We start from the raw sequence: 21,449 nt of genomic DNA, 5'->3' as shown, positions 1-21,449 counted from the left end.
AACTCTTACTAATAGGGATGGATACTGGAAAAGTGTGGAGGCCACTGGAATAGATAGAGGTGGAGGTCTCTGAGGAGACAGAGACCACTCAGGGGAGGACAGGCAGAGCTGGACTTGGTTGGGCCTTGAAGAACAGGTAGGGTTCAGACAGGAGCACCTGGGGGCACTGTGGGTGCTTGAGCGAAGGGAGGTGGCTCTGCCCAGGCCTGTTCTAAGAGTCGCTCTGCCTGGAGCCCTGTGTGCAGGCAGTAGGTTTGAAGAGTGAAATGGTGGGCACCTGGGTGACTCAGTCGGTTAAGCGTCTGACTTCGGCTCAGGTCACGATCTCATGGTTCGTGGGTTCGAGCCCCACATCGGGCTCTGTGCTGACAGCTCAGAGCCAGGAGCCTGTTTCAGATTCTGTGTCTCCCTCTTTCTGACTCTCCCCTGCTTGTACTGTCTCTCTCTCTCTCTTTCTCTCTCTCTCTCAGAAATAAATAAAACATTAAAGAAAAAAAAGAAGAAGAGTGAAATGGCAGGAGGAGACCAACTTGTCTCACCCTTGAACTCCAGAGCAGTTTGGACTTCTTCAAGCAGTAGTGGTTGGGGGGTGAATGGTGATTAGGAATTTTTGACTAGGAAGGGGGCGCCTGGGTGGCTTAGTCGGTTAAGCGTCCGACTTTCGCTTGGGTCATGATCTCGCGGTTCGTGGGTTCGAGCCCCGCGTCGGGCTCTGCGCTGACTGCCAGCTCAGAGCCTGGAGCCTGTTTCAGTCTGTGACTCCCTCTCTCTCTGACCCTCCCCTGCTCACGCTGTCTCTCTCTCTCTCCTAGAAATAAATAAAACATTAAAAAAAAAAAGAAGTAAATATTTATAAAAAACAAAAAGGAATTTTTGACTAGGAGAGTGAGTCATACAAGTTTGTGTCAACAGTTTGCACCTCTCATAAGCTCTGAATGAGTGCCACTGGCTAACCAATTAATAAATGTTAGCTCAGTGGCCAGAATGATTTATTTACTAAATAGGACCATGTCAACGAGTTATTATGCATCTCTATCTCTATCTCTAGTGTTATATACTTATTGATTTATAAATATAGCATATATGGTATAGTTATAACACTATTATAGAGTATAACATATAATACAATTTTATAGTTATGTGTGCCTGTCTATCTATCAGTGAGAATGATTCAGTTGGTCTAAGCGTTTGCTAGATAATACACATAATTTTTTTCTGATTAAATAGCTGAATTTTAAAAAGTTTATCTGTATTTTAAAAAGTAGTTAAGTTTGGGGCACCTGCGTGGCTCAGTCAGTTAAGCCTCCGACTTCGGCTCAGGTCACGATCTCATGGTTTGTGAGTTCGAGCCCCCGTGTTCCACTGTGTGCTGACAGCTCAGAGCTGGAGCCTGCTTCAGATTCTCTCTCCCTCTCTTTCTCTCTGTCCCTCCCGCCTTGTGCAAGTGCGTGCCCTCTCTTTCTTTCAAAATAAACAAACATTAAAAAAACCTTAAAGAGCAGTTCAGATTTTTTGGAGAACGTTATTTAACTGGTGTTCCATTCGCGGGGTACTTGCGAGGCCTGCCAGCACACATCCGGCACTGCGCCGCTTGGCATTCCGCGGTGCTGCTCAAGTGCCCCAGGCGTAAACAGGATGGCGGAAATACCCTTTTCCCTGTCTGTGTTTGTAAGACAGTCTCTTTCATGCCAGGAGAACTATTTTGGGAAAGATGATTCATGTCACATTTTGGCCTCATTACAGTTTTAAGTTGTAAATGGTGCTGGTTTGCCTGGAGGTGTAAACATAAATTTTATCTTCATATGCATATGGGAAAAACTGAAAAAGCATTTTTTATTCTTGAGTTCCGTTTCAGGCTGTAAACAGAGAGGTTAACAAGATATTTATCAAAATTCTAATTTTGTTTTATTAAAAGCATGCTTCCAAAGGAATACCAATTACTTGTGGCTGTGCCTCCATTCTCCATTTCCAAACACAGATGGAGAAGTCGAAGCACCTAATGTCTTATTGTTACAAGCAGACGATTCTGTGAAATAAACACTGCGCTTTCTCTTATGAAATAGTGTGAAAAATGAGAGCAGGTGTTAAATTACTGTCTGTAGTGCTAAGTAACAGGAGATACAAGTTTATTCAAAGTTTATTTAGGTGCAAGTGATAAAGTGAAGCTATTCTGGTTAGTCAATTTGCTTTTGGTAAATATGGTGCTATTTAAAGGGTATGGCTAACTAGTTATTTATTCAGTAGCTTAAATGCATAATGGCAATAGAAACGAGAAATATGTAACACCTGAGTTTTTTTTAAATGTTTATTCTTGGGAGGGAGAGAGAGAGAGAATGAGCAAGGGAGAGGCAGAGAGAGAGAGAGGGAGAGAGAGAGGGAGAGGGAGAGGGAGGGAGACACAGAAGTCGAAGCAGGCTCCAGGCTCTGAGTTGTCAGCACAGAGCCTGACGCGGGGCTCGAACTCATGGACCATGGACCTGAGCCAAAGTTGGATGCTTAACCAACGGAGCCACCCAGGTGCCTCAACACCTGAGTTTATCATGTCTTGCACACAAGAGTATCTTAAAAGTATTTATAGATTTCTCCCCAAATGATTAAGTTTTAGCAGGAAAAAAATGGGTTTGTAATATGTGGATAGATTTTTCTGTGATTTTTAAAGAATTTCATATCCTACCTCAAAATCTAAAAATTGACAAAATTATTGCTTTTTATTTGAAATCACAGCAGTGAAAACAATATAAGGGCATAACAGTGAATTTATTGTTATTTTTTGCTCTAAGCCCATTTTGATGGCCAAATTTCTTTTTGGACAGAATGACAACCTTTCTGAGCTACTGACAGAACCCCATCCCCTCCTACTTTGGTCATGTGCTTTAAAAAATAATTTTCTTATTCAGCTGTGGGTTCCTGTATCCACTTGGACCTTCTCACTCATGCCATTTAAGGGGATTTATGAGTCTTTAAGTAAGATTCCTCAATTAACAATTAACCAAATGCATTGGGAGCTCTTCTTTGATTCTGAAGTGGTGATTTGAAAAATATTCATGATTCGAGGGTGCTTAAGCAGCTTTGCCGATTCAGTTAAATCCAGCTTCATGGCAGAATCTGGCCTTGATTCACTCATTCTGTTAGAATCTTCCAGCTGTGACAAGTGACATCTACTTTTTTCTTCTTATCTTGAAATGACATTTTATTTATTTATTTTTATTTTTTAATTTTGACACTACCTTTTATCTTCCCTTGATTATCCCGTGTCTGTTCATTAACTAGCACTTTTAGAAATTTAAATTTAGTGGGGCCTGAACACTTATATTAAAAAACAAAAGCAATCAGAAAGCTGTCCAGGTGATTCTGATGTTCTCAAAGGACGACAGGCAGCAGCTCAATAAAGGGCATGATTTGAAACCCAAATATAAATAGGGGCACAATCTCTAAAGTTCTTTGTTTTTGATGCTGTTAACTGGGTTTAACTGCAGTGTATAAATGGAATGACTGAAATTAGACAGCTCTTGAAATGTAAGTAACACGTTGCTCTATTTCACGTCTCCCCTTCTGTCTCCTCAGCCATCATGTATGTCATGGGAGCACTTGGTCCTGCAGTGGGATATTTATTAGGTGGACTTCTTATTGGGTTTTATGTCGATCCCAGAAATCCCGTTAACCTTGATCAGAATGACCCTCGTTTCATTGGAAACTGGTAAGAATTGTTTACTAAATTTTTCATTTCACTTATTACTAATGATAGTTCAAGTTGTGGTACCCTTGTAGTTAAAATAAAAATTTCCCCCATGGGAATATGAAAAACAGCTAAAAGTCACCTTGGAGGGGGTAGAAGGCAGAATAGTTAGTCTTCCAGAGATATCCATGTCCTAATCCCCAGAACCTGTGAATGTGTTGGCTTACATGGTCAAAGACACTTTGCAGATGTGATTAAGTAAGGGATCTTGAGGTAGGGAGGTTATCCTGATGACAGGAATGGGCCCCATATAATCATAGGGGTCCCTATAAGGGAAAGAGGGAGGCAGGAGGGCCAGAGTGAGAGAAGATACGGTGATTGACGCAGAGGTTGGAGCCATTTTCTTTGGAGATGGAGGAAGGTTCTATGAGCCAAGGAACACACTCGGACTCTAGAAGCTTAGGAAACCGAAGGAAATAGATATTTTCCCCTAGAGCCTCTGGAAGGAATGCAGCCTTGTCAACCCACTTCAGACTTCTGATCTCCAGAACTATAAGATACCACATTTATGTTGTTTTAAGGCACTAAGTGTGGGGTAGTTATAGCAGCAATGGGAAAGTAATGCCGAGGGCTTGAGAACATTGGCTTAATCCACCTTCTTTAGGGTTGAAGCATTTTTTGCTATAAATAGCAGAGTGGAGGAGGAGAAGGTGTCTGTGTTGGGGCTTTGCTGTGTTCTAGCTTCCATTATCTTTGCTGTGTCCTAGCTTTCATTATCTTTCCTGTGTCCTAGCTTTCATTATCTTTGCTGTGCCTTTTAAAAAATATTTCCCCCCCTTCCTTATTATATCTGCACTTCTGCTTTGTCAGCCCTCCCTGACTGCCCCAAACTCCACCCGCCCGCCCCCCCACCCCGTTTCCATTGTCACACTCTTAGTGAATCTTTTCACTCAGTAATTGTTTTTCCAGAGTGTTAGGGATTTAGCTGTTCTCTCACTTGCTAGCCCTTAATTGTCTTGCTAAATAAGTAATTTTGAGGATTTAGAATGAGAACTCCAACTTTGGATGTTAGGTTATTTATCCACAGAGCCCGGACTGTGTTCAAGTTCTTCATAGTCCTCAATTTACACACACATTATTTCTTCATGATAGCAAGCACTAACCAAAAATTATCGGCTTCCTGAATTCATTTAACATGGATTAGCAATAGGTATACACTGATAAGAAATGTTCATTTTATAATAAAGAGAATAGTTCAGTATTAGAAATTACCATCAACTAATTACTTTCAGAAGAGTTTCTTAGTGCTTTTGTGTTATCTATGCATTTTATTATAAGATAATCTCATAACTCTGAAGTACGTGGGAATAATGCTTAACACTGTCTATTTTCAAAGCAATTAAGAAATATCAGTTAAGTTACATAACACTTCTCTCTTCATAAGTAACACTCTTTGAAGATGGATGTGCTAATATCTGATGAGCTTGGGCTCGTAGAATTTTTAAATCATAAAAAAGGAAGTTCCCTTGTCAGCATTAGGGGAATAACACAGGAGTTTTAAGTTCTTAACCAGTAGTGAAATTTTTGGTCTCAACTACTGTTTTCTTTGCAGTTCTGAAATAAATCAGAGTAAGGATTTTTTTTATTCTCAGAAAAGTGGATTATTAAAATATGTTTATGAACATTCAATGTATATTTTGTGTTCTATATAGACGTCTGTGAAAAGAGCATGCCGGTAAAGGGAACATGTAGAGGGAGGGAGAAAGATGAGGAGGACCAAATTGAAGGCAGGGAGGAGGAAAGAGACATGGACTTCAAAGGCTTACAAGTACTTGATGCTGACTTTTAATTTTTTAATTTTATCTTATTTAATTCATTTTATTTTTTAATGTTTATTTATTTTTGAGAGAAAGAGAGCGAGACAGACAGACAAAGCATGAGTGGGTGAGGGGCAGATAGAGATAAGGAGACACAGAATTTGGAGCAGTCTCTAGCCTCTGAGCTGTCGGCACAGAGCCTGACATGGGATTCGAACTCATGAAGAGTGAGATCATGAACTGAGCCAAAGTCAGACACTTAATTGACTGAGCCACCCAAGTGCCCCATATTCTGTCTTTTTAAAGTTTTCTAGTAGACATCACTCCTATTGGTAGCAAAGTAGAGTGATTAAGAGCGTAGACCCTGAAGTCATATTCTCCTGGGTTTAAATCTTGGTCTGCCACCTAATAGCTGTGTGACCTTAGAAGAAGTTACTTAACTTCTCTGTGCCTCAGTCATTGGTTTATTTTTTAATTTTTATTTATTTAAAATTTTTTTTCATGTTTTATTTATTTTTGAGAGAAAGAACACAAGCAGGAGAGGAGCAGAGAGAGAGAGAAGGGGCAGAGCATTGGAAGCAGGCTCTGTGCTCACAGCAGGGCTTGAACTCATGAACCGCAACATCATGACCTGAACTGAGGTTGGATGCTCAGTGAACTGAGCCACCCAGGTGCCCCTCAGTTGTTGATTTTAATCCATAAAAGAGAAGTAATTGCAGTAGCTACTTCATAGGGTTTTATGAGGAATAAATGGGTCTATATATATGGAACTTCAAATAGTTCTTGCTATGGGTGCCTGGGTGGCTCAGTTGGTTAAGCATCTGACTTTGACTCAGGCCATGATCTTGTGTTCTGGGGGGTCAGGCCCCATGGTCCAGCTCTGTGCTGTCAGTGAGGAGCCTGGAGCTGCTTCACATTCCGTGTCTCCCTGTCTCTCTGCCTCTCCTCTGTTCTCACTCTCAAAATTAAATAAACATTAAAAAAATAAAAAAATTTTAAAAAAGAGAAAAAAAAGAATAGTTCTTGCTACATGGTATGTGTTAGCTATTATTCAGTTCTTTGAATTTAATAAATGTTCAGGAACTTTAATTTATTTTATTAAAAAGTTTTAAAAAATATTCTTATTTATTTTTGAGAGAGACAGAGCATGAGTGGGGGAGGGAAAGAGAGAGAGAGGGAGACACAGAATCTGAAGCAGACTCCAGCTCTGAGCTGTCAGCACAGAGCCTGACAGAGGGCCCGAACTCACCATCTACGAGATCATGACCCGAGCTGAAGTCGGATGCTTAGCTGGGTGAGCCACCCAAGAGCCCCTATTTATTTCAATGGTTCAGTATTAGTTGTATACATGATAAAAGTTGTCAATATAGAACTGTATAATAAAGATCTCTTTAAAAATTGAATTTTATTTATTGAGTAGCCTAGTTTATAACAGACTTTTACCTTGACCAAAGACGAGGTCTTTGATATGTTATTTAATCTAATGCCTAGTAGTAATAATAGATTTTTCAATAACTATATGCTGAGAGAGTGAAGGAAGCAATGAATAATGCTAATGTTTATTGGGTGCTGACTGTGTGTCAAGCATTATACTAAGAGTTTCACAGACATTTTTGTTTAAGCATCATATTTAGACCTACATACCCAACAACCATATGTAATCGCTAATATTATGCCCACTTTACAGATGAGGAAATTGACACACAGTGAGTGACTTGAATAACTTGCCCAAAGCTTTGGAGGCAGTGAGAGCTGGGATAGGAAACTGAGTCTTGGGGTGCCTGGGTGGCTAAGTTGGTTAAGCGTCTGATTTGGGATTTTAGCTCAGGTCATGATCTCATGGTTTGTGAGATTGAGCCCCATGTCAGGTTTTGCACTGACAGTGTGGAGCCCGCTTGAGATTTTCTCTCTCTCTCCCTCTCTCCCTGTCCCTCCCCTACTCATTCTCTCTCTCTCTCTCTCTCTCCCCCTCCCTCACTCAAAATAAATAAATAAACTTAGAAAAAAAAACTGGTCCAAGGTGAAGCTCTTAGTCAATATACTCAACTGGCTCCACTTTGTGAATAGTCTCTGAGTAATGCTACATGAAGGAGACTTAGGGATCTGGTTTTTCAATTTTAGCTCTTAATCATGGTCTTTCCTGACAGATACCACACACTTTCTGTTTTCCTCAGCTTTTCTTGGGGGCTCCTTTGGCTCCATCATTAGATCATGCATTTTCTCAATGCTCCTAAAGACCATTGAGAATATGGGTCAGTTTGGTCTGTTTTGAAAAGACCTAAAACTTTTAATACTATTTTTATATTATTTTTGTTTATTTGCTATAATTCTTCCCTTCCTTCTGTTATTTACTCTTACTCTGGACCTCTACAGGTATATGTTTTTAAGTTTATTTATTTATTTTGAGAGAGAGAGCACGGGCAGAAGAGGGGCAGAGAGAAAAAGAAGAGAGAATCCTAAGCAGTCTCTGTGCTGTCAGTGCAGAGCTAATGTAGGGCTCAATCTCACAAACCATGAGATCATGACCTGAGTGGAAATCCAGAGTTGGATGCTTAACTGGCGTAGCCACCCAGGTGCCCCAACTGTAAGTGTATCTTACATGTTTGCATAGAATTTTAATTCGATGTCTCTGGGTGGAGGTGGGCGGTGTTGCTGAGTACAGATCTACATAACAAAAACAAAACTAGCTGCTTTGAATTGATTGCTGATTTGGAGGCAGGCATTTTTTTAGGTCCACCGTATACATTATATTCTTAGTTCTGATGACATCAAAAAGCAGTTAGTATTATTCTTCTTTCATTTAAAAAATGTTTTAAATGTTTTATTTATTTCTGGGAGAGAGAGAGAGAGAGAGAGACAGTATGAGCAGGGGAGGATCAGAGAGAGAGGGAGACACAGAATCTGAAGCAGGCTCCAGGCTCTGAGCTGTCAGCACAGAACCCAATTTAGGGCTCAAATCCATGAACCGTGAGATCATGACCTGAGCTGAAGTTGGACACTTAACTGACTGAGCCACCCAGGTGCCCCAGTTTTATTCTTCTTTCAGATGAGAAAGCTAGTTTGGAAAAGTGAAATAATTTCACCAGGATCTTAGAGCTAGTAAGTGGTAAAGACAAGACAAAACCCCATGTTTGTCTGAAGCCACAGCTCTAGAACTGTCCCTTATATTGTACTATTTGTCCTGTTCTGGTCTAGGGAACTGAGGGAGTTCAAGGGACTTGAATGTAGGATGTGTGGAAAGAGATTCAAAGGTGGTAGATAAGGAGGGATGGATCAGCAAAGGCCCCATAAGCAACAACTTAGTACAGAGGCCAGATATGATCATAGCCATGTTCTCTGTAGACAGATGACTTCATTGTTTTTTAACCTATCTCAGTCCATGTTATTTATTCAGGATTTTCAATACCTAAACTGTGTCAGGCACTGGGTTCTTAGTTGTACACTGAATAATTGAAATTGCTAGAAGTCTGCCCTGAGCAATCTTCTAAATAAAGCTTTTATTTCTGATTGTTTAAAAATCTTTATTTGATGTAACTTTAAGTATCTTTGAAAGTATCAGGCTGGAATATTAATGACTGGTTTATGGAGTTATTCTATCAGTTAAGTGTGACCTTTTTAACCAGCTGGTAAGAATACTTTAATCGAAACACTATTTTTTAAAAGAATTATTAATTTTCAATTGATCTATATTCTTTTTTAATATATATATTTTAATGTTTATTATTTATTTTGAGAGAGAGAAGGAGCACAAGCAGGGGAGGGGCAGAGAGAGACAGAGGGAGAGAATCCCAAGCAGGTTCTGCACTGTCAGCACAGAGCTCAGCATGCGGCTTGATCTCACAAACCATGAGATCATGCCCTGAGCCGAAATCAAGAGTCAGATGCTTAACCGACTGAGCCACTCAGGTGCCCTGATCTACATTCTTTTTTTTTTTTTTTAATGTATTTTATTTATTTCTGGGAGAGAGAGAGAGACAGCGTGAGCAGGGGAGGGTCAGAGAGAGAGGGAGTCACAGACTGAAACAGGCTCCAGGCTCTGAGCTGGCAGTCAGCACAGAGCCCGACGNTGGTCTGGATATGGTCCCTTCCCTCTCCTCCTTGTCTCCCATCTTATCCGACCAAACTGGCTCCTATTCAATTCACCTAAGGCCAATATATCTATAGTCACATTGCCAGAAACCCATTTCCCTAAGGGATCAGTTCTCTCCAGAGACAAGTTTATCTCAAATTAAGTATTCTTTTTTTTTAATGTTTTATTTATTTATAGGAGAGAGAGAGAGACAGCATGAGCAGGGGAGGGTCAGAGAGAGAGGGAGTCACAGACTGAAACAGGCTCCAGGCTCTGAGCTGGCAGTCAGCACAGAGCCCGACACGGGGCTCGAACTCATGAACCGCGAGATCATGACCTAAGCGAAAGTCGGACGCTCAACCGACTAAGCCACCCAGGCTCCCCATCCCTGATCTACATTCTTAATGGATGACTAATATTCTTAATGGATGATGATTAATGTGGATTTCAACATTGATGCTTAGAATGCTGCTTGCATCCATGTTGCACTATGGGAATGTGCTGATATAGAAGTTAGAGTCTGAGCATTAAGAACCTGAAAGCTTTAAGGATAGAGATTAGAGTCGAGGAGTCTTAGTAAGAAAATGGTAACTCTGTTAGATAAGATCAGAAGCCTTGACTTGCTTTGCTAAGAAAGGGTTGAAAGAGGACTGAGAGGTTGTCCTGGAGGAATTATGCAGGCAAGAAGCCCAAGGTCTTAACTAGAATTTGAGTTCTACTCTCTCTATTTGATTCTTATTCTCTGCAGCATGGCCACCTCAGATGAGTTCAATGGCAGTCTCTCAATTTTACATCGCTCAAGATCTGCTTCTCCTAAGTCTGCTTCTCCTGTGTCTGTTTCTGACACACATTTCCTTTGTCTGAATGTTTATAGCATTCATAACCTATATCACACGGTTTAATACCTAATTGCATACATTCTTGAATTCCTTGGAGACTGTTTCTTATATTTTTGGCTCCCTTACAACTGGGTAAGTTCTTAAAGGCAATGATCAAACATAAATGTCTTCAGTGGCCTCATAGTTAAGTATTGTAAGGGCCAACTAAGAGGGTCGATATATTCTCAAATGCTTGCAGAAAATGGTTTGAATGCCATTAGTAATTTAAAATACATTTCACATAAGATATGAATGGTTTTCTACTAAGAAAAATGTGTCTATTTTGGTCCACAAAACATGCTTAAAGAGTCTGTATTATTTTCTTATTATTTATGAACTATTAATTTATTTTTTATTTCTTGAGTTATTGTAAAATGCACATTATAGCAGAACTAACAAATATTGGAATAAAATTCTAGTCAGGTTGCTAATTATAATGTTCATTACAATAGTAGTAGAATTATTGGGTAGATTTCTCATTTATAACATAGAAAGGGAGGATTCCTATGCTTTCTTAGCTTGTCTAGCTTCCTACTGTTTTATAGTTGTTGAAGGTAAAGAAATTTTCCCTGGAAAATTTTATTGCCATGAACTTCTACTTTGCTAATTTGTTCTCACTCATAATACAAAGGCCATAAATACTATTCACATTTCCCAATTTTTTAGGTGGAGTGGATTCCTCCTTTGTGCCATTGCAATGTTTCTTGTGATATTCCCAATGTTTACTTTTCCAAAAAAGCTTCCTCCTCGACACAAGAAAAAGAAAAAGAAAAAATTTTCTGCTGATGTGGTTACTGATGACGATGTTATGAAGGAGAAATCAAACAATAGTGAACAAGTGGACAAAAAAGTTTCTTCTATGGGATTTGGAAAAAATGTCAGAGGTAAAGTACATCTTTTGAGAAAATATGTGCACAGTATTTTATTTATTTATTTATTTATTTATTTATTTATTTATTTATAATTTTTTGCCTGCATGGTATTTTAGATCAGTGCTCCTCAAAGCATGGTCCCAGACCAGTTCTACCCACCAACTGCAACTGGCCTGTGATATGTACTGAAAGTTTGAGTAAGTGTTGAGAAACTTTAAAGATATTTGACGGTAGATTCAGCTTTATGACTGTTGAATCTAAAAATAATAATGAACTTAGCTTGCATTTTGTATGTTAGAAATTTTATTTTCTTATAGTTCATTCTTTAATATATTTTCAAGAGTATCAGTGTATGATAGACTGGAGACATTAACAATGGCTCTTCATCACAGATTGTTTGAGAAGCACTGATATAAGCCCTTAAGATCCAGATATTTATATATGTCATTTACTGTAATTCGAGATGTCTGATTTTTAAAATACTGCATTGTAGGATGATTTTTTTTTCCCCAGAGGAACGGTGGGTTTGGTGGTGTGGCCTGATCCTTACCTAATTATAAAACCTAATACTAGACAGCAATCTCACTCAGCAGTGGCCCTGTCAGATGCTTGTAAGTGGCCATAGAATGGGCCTCTAAAGATCTGTGTAAAAATATCCAGAAAGTTTCAGAGATGTGTACTGGTCTACTTTTTCATTCTTATTTGTCTTAAAATTAAAGACTAGATTAGGCAATCTCTAAACAACTTAAATTAATTTTAACCAGGCAATATTTGTTCAGGTTTCAATATATCTGTTGAGTGACAGTAAGTCCCTCTAAGCCAAGAAAACTATAATACCATATTCCCATTAATTTCAGCCTATTATTCCCTGAATTGATTTTTTAAAAAATTATGAATATAATATTATAAATTAAATTATGAATATAACATAGTATTTACTAAGTGCTTACTTACATCAGCCAAGATTGTTTTAGGTCAAATTTACCTAGGCACATTATCATCTCACTTTGACTATATGTACACTAAAGCCAAAAGGAACCTTCCAGGCCTAGAAGGAAGTTACTAATATATTATGGAACTGTCCATGCAGTCAAAGAAAAATAATAGTTAGACTGGACTTTTTTTTAAAGACTATATTTTTGTGAAACAAGTGAAGTCATATTTCTTTGAAAATGCTCCTTCCAAGTTTCAGATCTGACTCCTCTACTCCCCTTTGCCCACCAATTATTTTGTGAACCTGTGTACTTTTGGAACTGCAAAAATTACTCTGCTTTAATACCATCAAGGATTCTTTGGATGCTAGTGTGGCCTGAGTGCTTATCATGTGGGCCAACCCATCATTTTTCATGGAAGTTTTATGGATCCTGATGGCTAATACCAAAGGAGTAATTTTTTTTATAAACTGATTGAGAGCAAGGCTGATATTAAAGAATTTACAACACAGGAATAGACTTAAGAGTCTTTTAAAAACATGTTTATTTATTTTGAGAGAGAGAGAGAGAGAGCATTTGAGCAGGGGAAGGGCAGAGAGAGAGAGAAGGATGGACAGAATCCCAAGCAGGCTCCATGCTGCCAGCGCAGAGCCCCACATGGGGCTCGATCCCACAAAACTGTGAGGTCATGACATGAGCTGAAATCAAGAGTTGAACACTTAACTGACTGAGCTACCCAGGTGCCCCAACTTAGAGTATTAATTTATAAAGAATAAAAAGTAGAGTCAAGGGGAGAAATAAAGACATAGGTAAGCTAAGATTGTATATTTTATAGCTTAGTGGTAGATGAGTTGAATGTGAAATATATGCTCTGTTGGATAGTAGAGAAACGGAAGAGAAGACTGGTATCAAACACCAACAACAGACAAGACTGTAGAGGGGGATGGTGTTCCTCTGGAGGATGTAGTGTAGACAATGGTGGTCATATCCTGTATACCTCTGGGACCTTAACGTCTTCGTGGAGGAGGCCTGCTGACTGCTGGTACCTTCATGAAGATCTGCAGGTCTTCCTTGCCTGAAGGTTTTCTTTGTGGGCTGGGAAACCTCTTGGCTCCTGCTTGAGTCTGGCATCAAGTGCCAGGGAATTAACACTCTCCCACACCCCCACACAGCAGTCTTCCCCACCCCCCAAACCATGTTTATTTATTTTTGAGAGGGCAGGGGAGGGGTAGAGAGAGGGGGACAGAGGATCTGAAGTGGGCTCTGCACTGACTGCAGAAAGCACGATGTGGGGCTTGAATTCAGGAACCATGAGATCATGGAACCTAAGCCCACATTGGATGCTTAACTGACTGAGCCACCCAGCCATACACACACACCCCCGCCTGCCCCCACAGCAGTCTTAACCACTGGCTGATGAACACCCCAGCTTCCCCACTTGCTGGTGAGACAGTTCTGAGGTATATTTCTACTTCCCTTGTGGGCGGCTCTTGCTTCCTGAGCACTCCCGAACAGCATTTTCTAAACCTTCCCAATAAACTGCTTGGACTTGAATCTTTGACTTGGGGTCTACTTCTGGGGGAAAGTGCACTTAGGCATTTGGGTCCAAAAGTGGAAAAAGTGGTTGTGGAATTCTAAGATTATTTTCAAAACAGAATCTATATACTGTTTTATTGTGTGTCATCTTGTACTGCTAGGAATTCTTCCTCTCAGCCTTTTATATGCTCAATATGATAAATGAGGATATTTTCTTTTAAAGGAAGGAGTAAGAGGAGCCTTTTAGCAGTAATGGGTAGTTGGTTTATAAAATCTGTTTCCTTTCTGATTTTCCTGTCAGTGTTTCTGATATATTCTCAGCTTTTTCATCCTATGCTTTCATTGTGATGACTGATCTCACTTCTGCAGCTAAACCTCCTGACTGGGGTACAGAGCTGGTTCATTTTTACTTTCACTTGTGCTGGGTTCTCTAATTGTATCTGGACTGGAACTTCAGGAAGCACTTTGCCCTTTTAGAAAGAAATTCTGTTTTAATGCGAGTATAAAGTGCAAATGTTTTGCTAAAAATGGTTCAAATGATCTTGATGATGTAGGAATAACATTCAATAGAATATTCAAAATTAATTCATATTTATCTTATACTTAGTGATTTCTTCAGAATATATAATACCTATCATCTATAGGAAATGACAGTCTAATATTTAATCTGCTTTTCAAAACAACAAATTAAATCTTTGGGAGTCATTCCACTATGGACACAATTTGCATTACACAAGGAAGATCTCTCACGGAGGCCTTGAATTAAAGAATGGTTGCTAAGATTTCTGAGTTAAGTCTGAGTTTGATTCTCAGATTCTTTTTTCCCTTGTCCTGCTTTCTGCAGGAGGGCTCCTTCAGGTCTTTATTTCATATTTGTTTTTTTAAGTTTATTTATTTATTTATTTTGAGAGAGAGAGACAGAGAGAGTGAGCAGGGGAGGGGCAGAGAAAGAGGGAGAGGGAGAATTCCAAGCAGGATCAACAGTGTCAGCTTGGAGCCCTATATGGGCTTGAACTCACAAACCATGAGTTGAGCTGAAACCAAGAGTTGGAAACTTAACCAACTGAGCCACCCAGGTGTCACCAATGTTTTAAATTTTTATTTGAGAAAGAGAGAGAGAGCACAAGCAGGGGAGAGGGGCAGAGGGAGAGAGAGAAGGAGAGAGAGAGACTCTTAAGCAGGCTCCATGCTCAGTGCAGAGCTCTATCCCACAACTCTGTGATCATGACCTGAGCCAAAATCAAGAGTCGGACGCTCATCTGACTGAGCCACCCAGGTGCCCCTTTATTTAATATTTGAAATTTGTATATCAGTATTTGCTTCTTCAAAGAGGAGGTGGCAAGATACCCAAGTTAATAACTTATACTTCCTGAAAAAAATGGTTTGAGCCATACAAATCACTCTCTGCCTCCACATTTTAATGATAGACATTGGGGAAATCTGACTCAGTGTTTCTACATTCTTATTATAAATTATGCAGGAATATGGCTGTTTTAAAACACCACAAAGGAGAAAGTAGAGTTTTTATGTGTCTGCGTCACCTGTCCATAAAGAGATTAGCATTGATTGCATCAAAATCTTACCAATAAAAATAAACACTTAAAATATGTAACTGGATCAATTTTCCTGAGGTTTGAGGTCCAGCATTTTAATGTCTTCCAAATTTAGCTGGGTATCTTCCTAAATAGAAAACTTTTGGTTACAGTTAATCATAAGAAAACGTTTTTTATTTTTGTGTCCACTTTTAATCTTTTAACTGCTTAGCATTATTAATGAACATAAACTATATCAGATTCTTCTTTTCTAGACTTTTGTCTGTGGTAGATTGCAATATGTTTATAATCCTAACTAAATAAAATAATACTCTGAAATGATGAACTGATTTAAAGAGGCTATTGGAGGTTATGGAATTCTGATCACTGAAGGATCGTGTTGTCATCACTTAGTTCAATGACTAGTCACTCTGTAGAAGTGCTGTACTCCATGCTGTGGTGGAGATGAAGATGAATGATCCATGGTTTGCCCTCAGGGAGCCTGTAGTCCATGGAAGGAGGAAGGACGAGTACAGATGGAAAGACCAGAAAAGAGGACTGACACAATGGTTATAAGGTTCAATGTCAGGCAAGGGGACATCTGGTTGAGGGGTCAGGAATGGTTTCCTGGAGGAGGTGGGCTTGGCGGAGAACTCCGGCAGGCTGGGAGAGTTTCAGTAGGTGGAGGTTGGATGGTTCTGGTCAGAGAGGCCAAAGGCAAGGTCAGATGCGTTTGAGAATGCTGAGCAAGTGTGGAGACGCCTGGGAGATGAGGTTGGGCAAGGAAGGCATGGCCACATTGTGTATAGAGAGCTTGAGTTCTAGTAGCTTTTAATGGAGTCTGTCCCTAGAGGGCAGTCGGGAGGATTGAGCAGATGTCTGGCAGCACTCCATTTGGTAGATTAGGGAAGGAAAGGGGTAGAATGGGAGGAGGACCCAGGTGGAAAGCTATGGCAGAGTCTTTGTGAGAAGCGATGATGGTTTTAAGTAGCAAACAAGGAAAGGAGAGTAGCCTGCCGAACTAGTCTCCTAATTCTATCCCTGTCTCCTCTTGGTTGCTTTCAACTCTGCAGCCAGAAGGATGCTCCCCCCCTGCCAGCTTCTGTGGTCTCCTGTCTCACTTGCAGAAAAGTCTTCTCCCTGTATGACCTGCCAGGGTTAGTATCTGGTCCCTGCTTATCTGTTTAACCCCATCTCCTTCCTGAGCCCCATTTGTTTATTCCACATTAGCCACATTGGGCTGGTCCTCAAACTGCCAGGCATACTCTCACTTCAGGATCTTTGCATTTGACATTCCTGTGGTGGGAATGCTCTTCCCCAGAACTCACTTCCTGCAGGATATTACCCAGTGTCCCTTCTCAATGAGGCCTTGTTTGGCCATCCTTTTTAAAAACCTCAGCCTTCCTCTCCAAATCTTCTTATCTCCTGCCCTCCTCTAATTTTCTCCTTAGTACTCATCACTATTTAACATATTATACATTTTACTTATTTATCTTATTTATTGTCTCCATAGTGAGAAAGTAAGCTCCACAAAGGCAAGGGTATTTTGTCCACCATGTTCCTTGATGAATTTATACCACTTAGGAGGTAGTCACTATTTGATGACTGAATTACTGAATGATGAGAAGGGAGGGAGAGGTTGTGTCTATAGGATGTGGCAACTGATATGGGGATTATGGGAAAGAAAGGATCAAAGATGGTTTCAGGATTTCAACCTCAGATAATGGGGAGAAGAGCTAGTTGAGAGGGGCAGAAGGAATAAATCCCAAATCTGAGCTGGTCAAGAAAATCCAGACTATTGCATGTGGCCCTTTGCCAAGTGTTTTAAAACTAGTATAGTATGGAATATATTGCGGCCATTCCTTGACTCAGCAAAGAGGGAGCACCAAAGCCACACGCCTGGTCTATGCTCTGTTAGCCCTCTTGCATATTACCTTTGTTCCTTTGCTGAATTACAGGTTAGTTTTATGTATGCAGCCTTTATTGAAAGCCTTTGCTTTTGTCTTCTGTTTTGTTTTGTTTTGTTTTGAAAGCCGTTGCTTTTGAATTCCCCATATTTGCTTTAGGAGCATTGCCCGCTGCCCTTTATATAAAACTCTATTTTGTGAAAACAGTGGTTCTCAAACATAGGCTACCTGGGAAGCACCACAAGGGTGTCTTAAAACCCAGACTGCTGGGCCTTGGCCCAGAGCGTTTGAGTCAGAAGGCATGGGGGATGGCCTGGGAATTTGCATTTATAACAGCTTCTCAGGTGATCCTGATGCTGGTAGTCCAGGACCCACACTGTGAGAATCACTACTCTAAAACATCGTGAGGAAAAGCAATTCGATTGTTTCTGCAAATGAGGATCACAACTTTTTGTTTTGGTGGCCAGGAAAAAAGAGTCAAATTTGGAAGCCCAACAAAGATCTATTTTATAGACATATTTAATACTTTTTTTTTCTGGTTTTGATGTTCTCCTGTATTTGTGTCTTCTCTATCTCTGGTTCCTTGTTTCATTTCTCTATTACATTTATTTTGTTGTACGTATGTTATCTTGTGGTAAGCTTTACCTTTAGAGTTGGAGCTTAAGAGATGAATGGTAACAAGCCTGGCAAAGAATTCCTGAAAAAGAAAGCACTTATATTCAATGCAAATTAATGATGGGGTTACTCATCGAAGTAGTATCTACTTAGTTATATATGAAAATACTCATTGGTACTGGATTTAAACAAGCAGAATAGTACTGTGGCCGGTAACCACTAATGATGTATCTTAGGCCTTGATATCTGCTGTTTCTGTTCTCTGACTGTAGGTAAGCGTCCATGGAGCTTCACAGAGGGGACTGTGGTATGCAAAATCACCTAGTTCCTTCTACTGGTTGGTGTGTGTGTGTGTGTGTGTGTATGTGTGTGTGTGTATGTGTGTTTGGCAAGCAGGGAATGTCATTTGCAAGGACATTGTTATGGAGGGGAGGGGAAAACTGCAATATTTTTATGGAGACTTATGATTAGGGAACATGGTGGAGTCATTAGTTTCAAAGATGAATAGGAAATAAGGACACTGGGGTTGTGTTGGCCATGTTACATATGAGAACAACTCCCTCCCACACACCTCTTTCTTTCTTCCTTTCTTTCTTGCTTTCTGTCTTTCACAAATATCTTTATTGAACAACTACTACCTAATGAAGAACTCGGAGGTAGAAAGGAAAATAGACATAATAAAATAGAAGTCTTTAAATGGAGGTATGTACATTCTGAGGAAAGTTGAAGGAGCAGGAGAAAGGAACTCCTAAGTTAGCTGCTTGAGTCAAGGAAGACTTGTCTTGAAAGATGATGTATTGTTGCATCCTTTTATTTTTTTTTTTATTTTTTTAAAATTTTTAATGTTTTATTTATTTCTAGGAGAGAGAGAGAGACAGCTTGAGCAGGGGAGGGTCAGAGAGAGAGGGAGTCACAGACTGAAGCAGGCTCCAGGCTCTGAGCTGGCAGTCAGCACAGAGCCCGACGCGGGGCTCGAACCCACGAACCGCGAGATCATGACCTAAGCGAAAGTCGGACGCTTAACCACTAAGCCACCCAGGCGCCCCTGTTGCATCCTTTTAATATTGCAGAGATTTTTGTTTGTTTTTTTCCGAATATAAAAGTAATACACATCCATAGTAGAAAATTTAGTAAGTACATAAAGATATAAAGGATAAAATAAAAGTGAGTTCCAATATCATTCCTGAACAGAAATGTTTATTTTTATAGTAAAAAAGTATATTTTGAAACTAGATAGATATGATAGTTGCACAGCATTGTGAATGTACTAAATACTACTGAATGGTTTACTTTAAAATAGTTAATTATATGTTATGTGGATTTTAGCTCAATAAATTGTTTTTGAAAGATTTTTATTTTACTTGAATTTAGACATGGGCTGTAAACTTCAGATAAATCTTTTTTTTTTTTCACAAGAAGAGATACTATGCCCAAAAATATCTATGTCAGAAAAATTACAAAAAAGCATTAACAAGGGTCAGTATGTTTGTTTGGTATTTGATGTTTATCATTCATATTAGAGATTAATGTTAATTTCCAGGCAATAGAATTCAGTCAACAACTTCATAGTATTCGTCTGTTTTATATTATAATAAAATCATCCCCTCATCCTACCCCCAGTTTAAATTAAAAAAAAAAAGATGCCAAAAGGACAAAATTGAAATCTATGTCTACCTAATAAAGGTCCTTTAGAAGAATGTAACAGAGAAAAGCTGATTTGGAAGTAGAATGTCAGCAGATGAAATCAAACAGTGACACATCATAGGGAAGGAATGCTCCTGAAACCAAAAAAGATCAGAAAATAAATAGGATTAAAATATATTAAAACAAATTTGCACATAGATATTATCATTCACAATTGTGACTTTGAGTCTTGAGGAAAATGTCAGATTCTGCTGCAGATTTTCTAGTAATACCAGTTAATTCATAAAGCAACAAAGTTTAAAGCTTTGTTGCTTTAAGAGGCAATTGCCCAGTTATCTGAAAAATTCAAGCATACCAAACACCTTTCCCAGATATGCTGGATGAATGAAATATTGTATATTTCCTCCTTCTTCTCTTGTTAATATTTTGTTGTTTTCTTTTTTTTCAAATATTTTTTAAATATTTATTTATTTTTGAGAGAAAGAGAGTGTGAGAGGGTGAGGGGCAGAGAGAGAAGGAGACACAGAATTGGAAGCAGGCTCCAGGCTCTGAGCTGTCAGCACAGAGCCCGACACGGGGCTTGAACTCACAGACCTTGAGATCATGACCTGAACCAAAGTAGGAAGCTTAACTGAGCCACCCAGTCACCCCAGCATTTTATTATTTTCTTTAATGGAATCTTTAGTTTATACTTTGGTCTAAATCCTTTTAGGTTTCTTCAGCTCTAAAAAGCTATACTTTGAAAAGGATTATCTATTTGGTCCTTCACATTTTTCTGTGGTTTTGATAAGTCTACCATTATATGGACTGGCCTTTATCTTATGACTTATACTTTCTTAATAACTAGCTCAGTCCTCAGCAGAAAATTTGGCATCTTTGGAATAGGCTTTATTTCCTTACAAGTATATGGGTATCATTTTAGTACAAATTGTTGCTATGATCTTATAAATGAATATTGATAAATAAATACATTCCAAATATGTTTTTGAGTGCCTACTAAATGCCAGATGTATGCTAGGGGATGAAGCTATACAGATGTACCAAAGTTCTACTCTCGTAGCATTTACAGTCTCTTGCAATAGGTAAACACACAGCTATGGAAGACTTGATGAGTAGCAGTATGAACGCATGCTGTGGGAGCATAGAGAAGGGGCACTTGTCTGTCTGGAGAGGCTGTCTCCTACAGACTAGATGGATGAACTTGACATTTGCTGAGCAGACTGGTGGAGAATACAGTAATCAGTAAAGACAAGAAAGACCATGGCCGTGTAGGGAGCTTATGGTGGGCAATCACAGGATTTCAGAACTGGAAGGGTGGACAGCAACCCTGTCTTAAGGGCCTTGCAGGTGAGGTCAAGTTCATGGCAGCTAAGCCTTCTTATTTTCTTAGTCATTCTCTCTGTTGGCATATTTTTTTTCAAATATATCATTATGTAAGAAAGTCTGTTTCAGTAGTTTAAGACAAAAAGGCATGATACATGCTTTCAGTTTGTAAAGGACAGAAGCAAGTTCATGCCCCCTAAGATACTGGGGTTCTAGCATAAGCCTCTCTCAAGGGCCCTTGGCAGCTCTGGAAATGTGTTTCTTGCTTCTGGACCCACAGCCACTCTGCATACTCAGCTGCAGGTTGAGGCTTAGTTCCTTTTCCTTACTATGTTCCCACTCAAATCTTCATACCCCCTGCCCAATTTGCTCTCTGTGTCTCAGGTGCCAACACTAAGGGACATGAAGCAAAGGGCTTGGCCAACCTGTGTTCACATGGGGTGTCCCAGGCCTGTTGGCTGCAGGATGCCTTCCAGAAGTGCCTTTGAGTCCAGCCTCTTTGCCTGACCCAATCAGTTCATTTTGCAATATCAGGTCAAATGCTACAAACCTTGCTGTGTCAGCGTAAAGAGCCACCGAGAAGGGGTCTTTCAGCAAGGCAGTGCCTCACAGACCTGTCTCCAGAATGGGATCCATTTCACAATACTA

At 39.6% G+C, this 21,449-nt stretch overlaps 1 protein-coding gene across 3 annotated transcripts in view; it reads left to right on the top strand.

Annotated features, from left to right (window-relative positions):
* Positions 1-3,576: 3,576 nt before the first annotated feature.
* SLCO5A1 (solute carrier organic anion transporter family member 5A1) overlaps positions 3,577-21,449 on the top strand; it is a 90,005-nt gene continuing 72,132 nt past the window's right edge. For all 3 annotated transcript variants that reach the window (XR_005526615.1, XM_039222844.1, XM_039222843.1), the window contains exons 1-2: positions 3,577-3,697; positions 11,107-11,324. Coding sequence is in view for 2 of the 3 variants with exons in the window: in XM_039222844.1 (XP_039078775.1) it covers positions 3,579-3,697; positions 11,107-11,324 (337 nt within the window). In the remaining variant the exon portion in view is untranslated. The remainder of the gene's footprint in view (positions 3,698-11,106; positions 11,325-21,449) is intronic.

The sequence above is a fragment of the Hyaena hyaena genome, unplaced genomic scaffold (assembly GCF_003009895.1).
Source record: "Hyaena hyaena isolate Hyena2069 unplaced genomic scaffold, ASM300989v1 scaffold_1193, whole genome shotgun sequence".
Classification (NCBI taxonomy): Eukaryota; Metazoa; Chordata; class Mammalia; order Carnivora; family Hyaenidae; genus Hyaena; species Hyaena hyaena.
The sequence above is the reverse complement of the archived record's forward strand: the minus strand, read 5'-3'. Positions and strand labels throughout refer to the sequence as shown.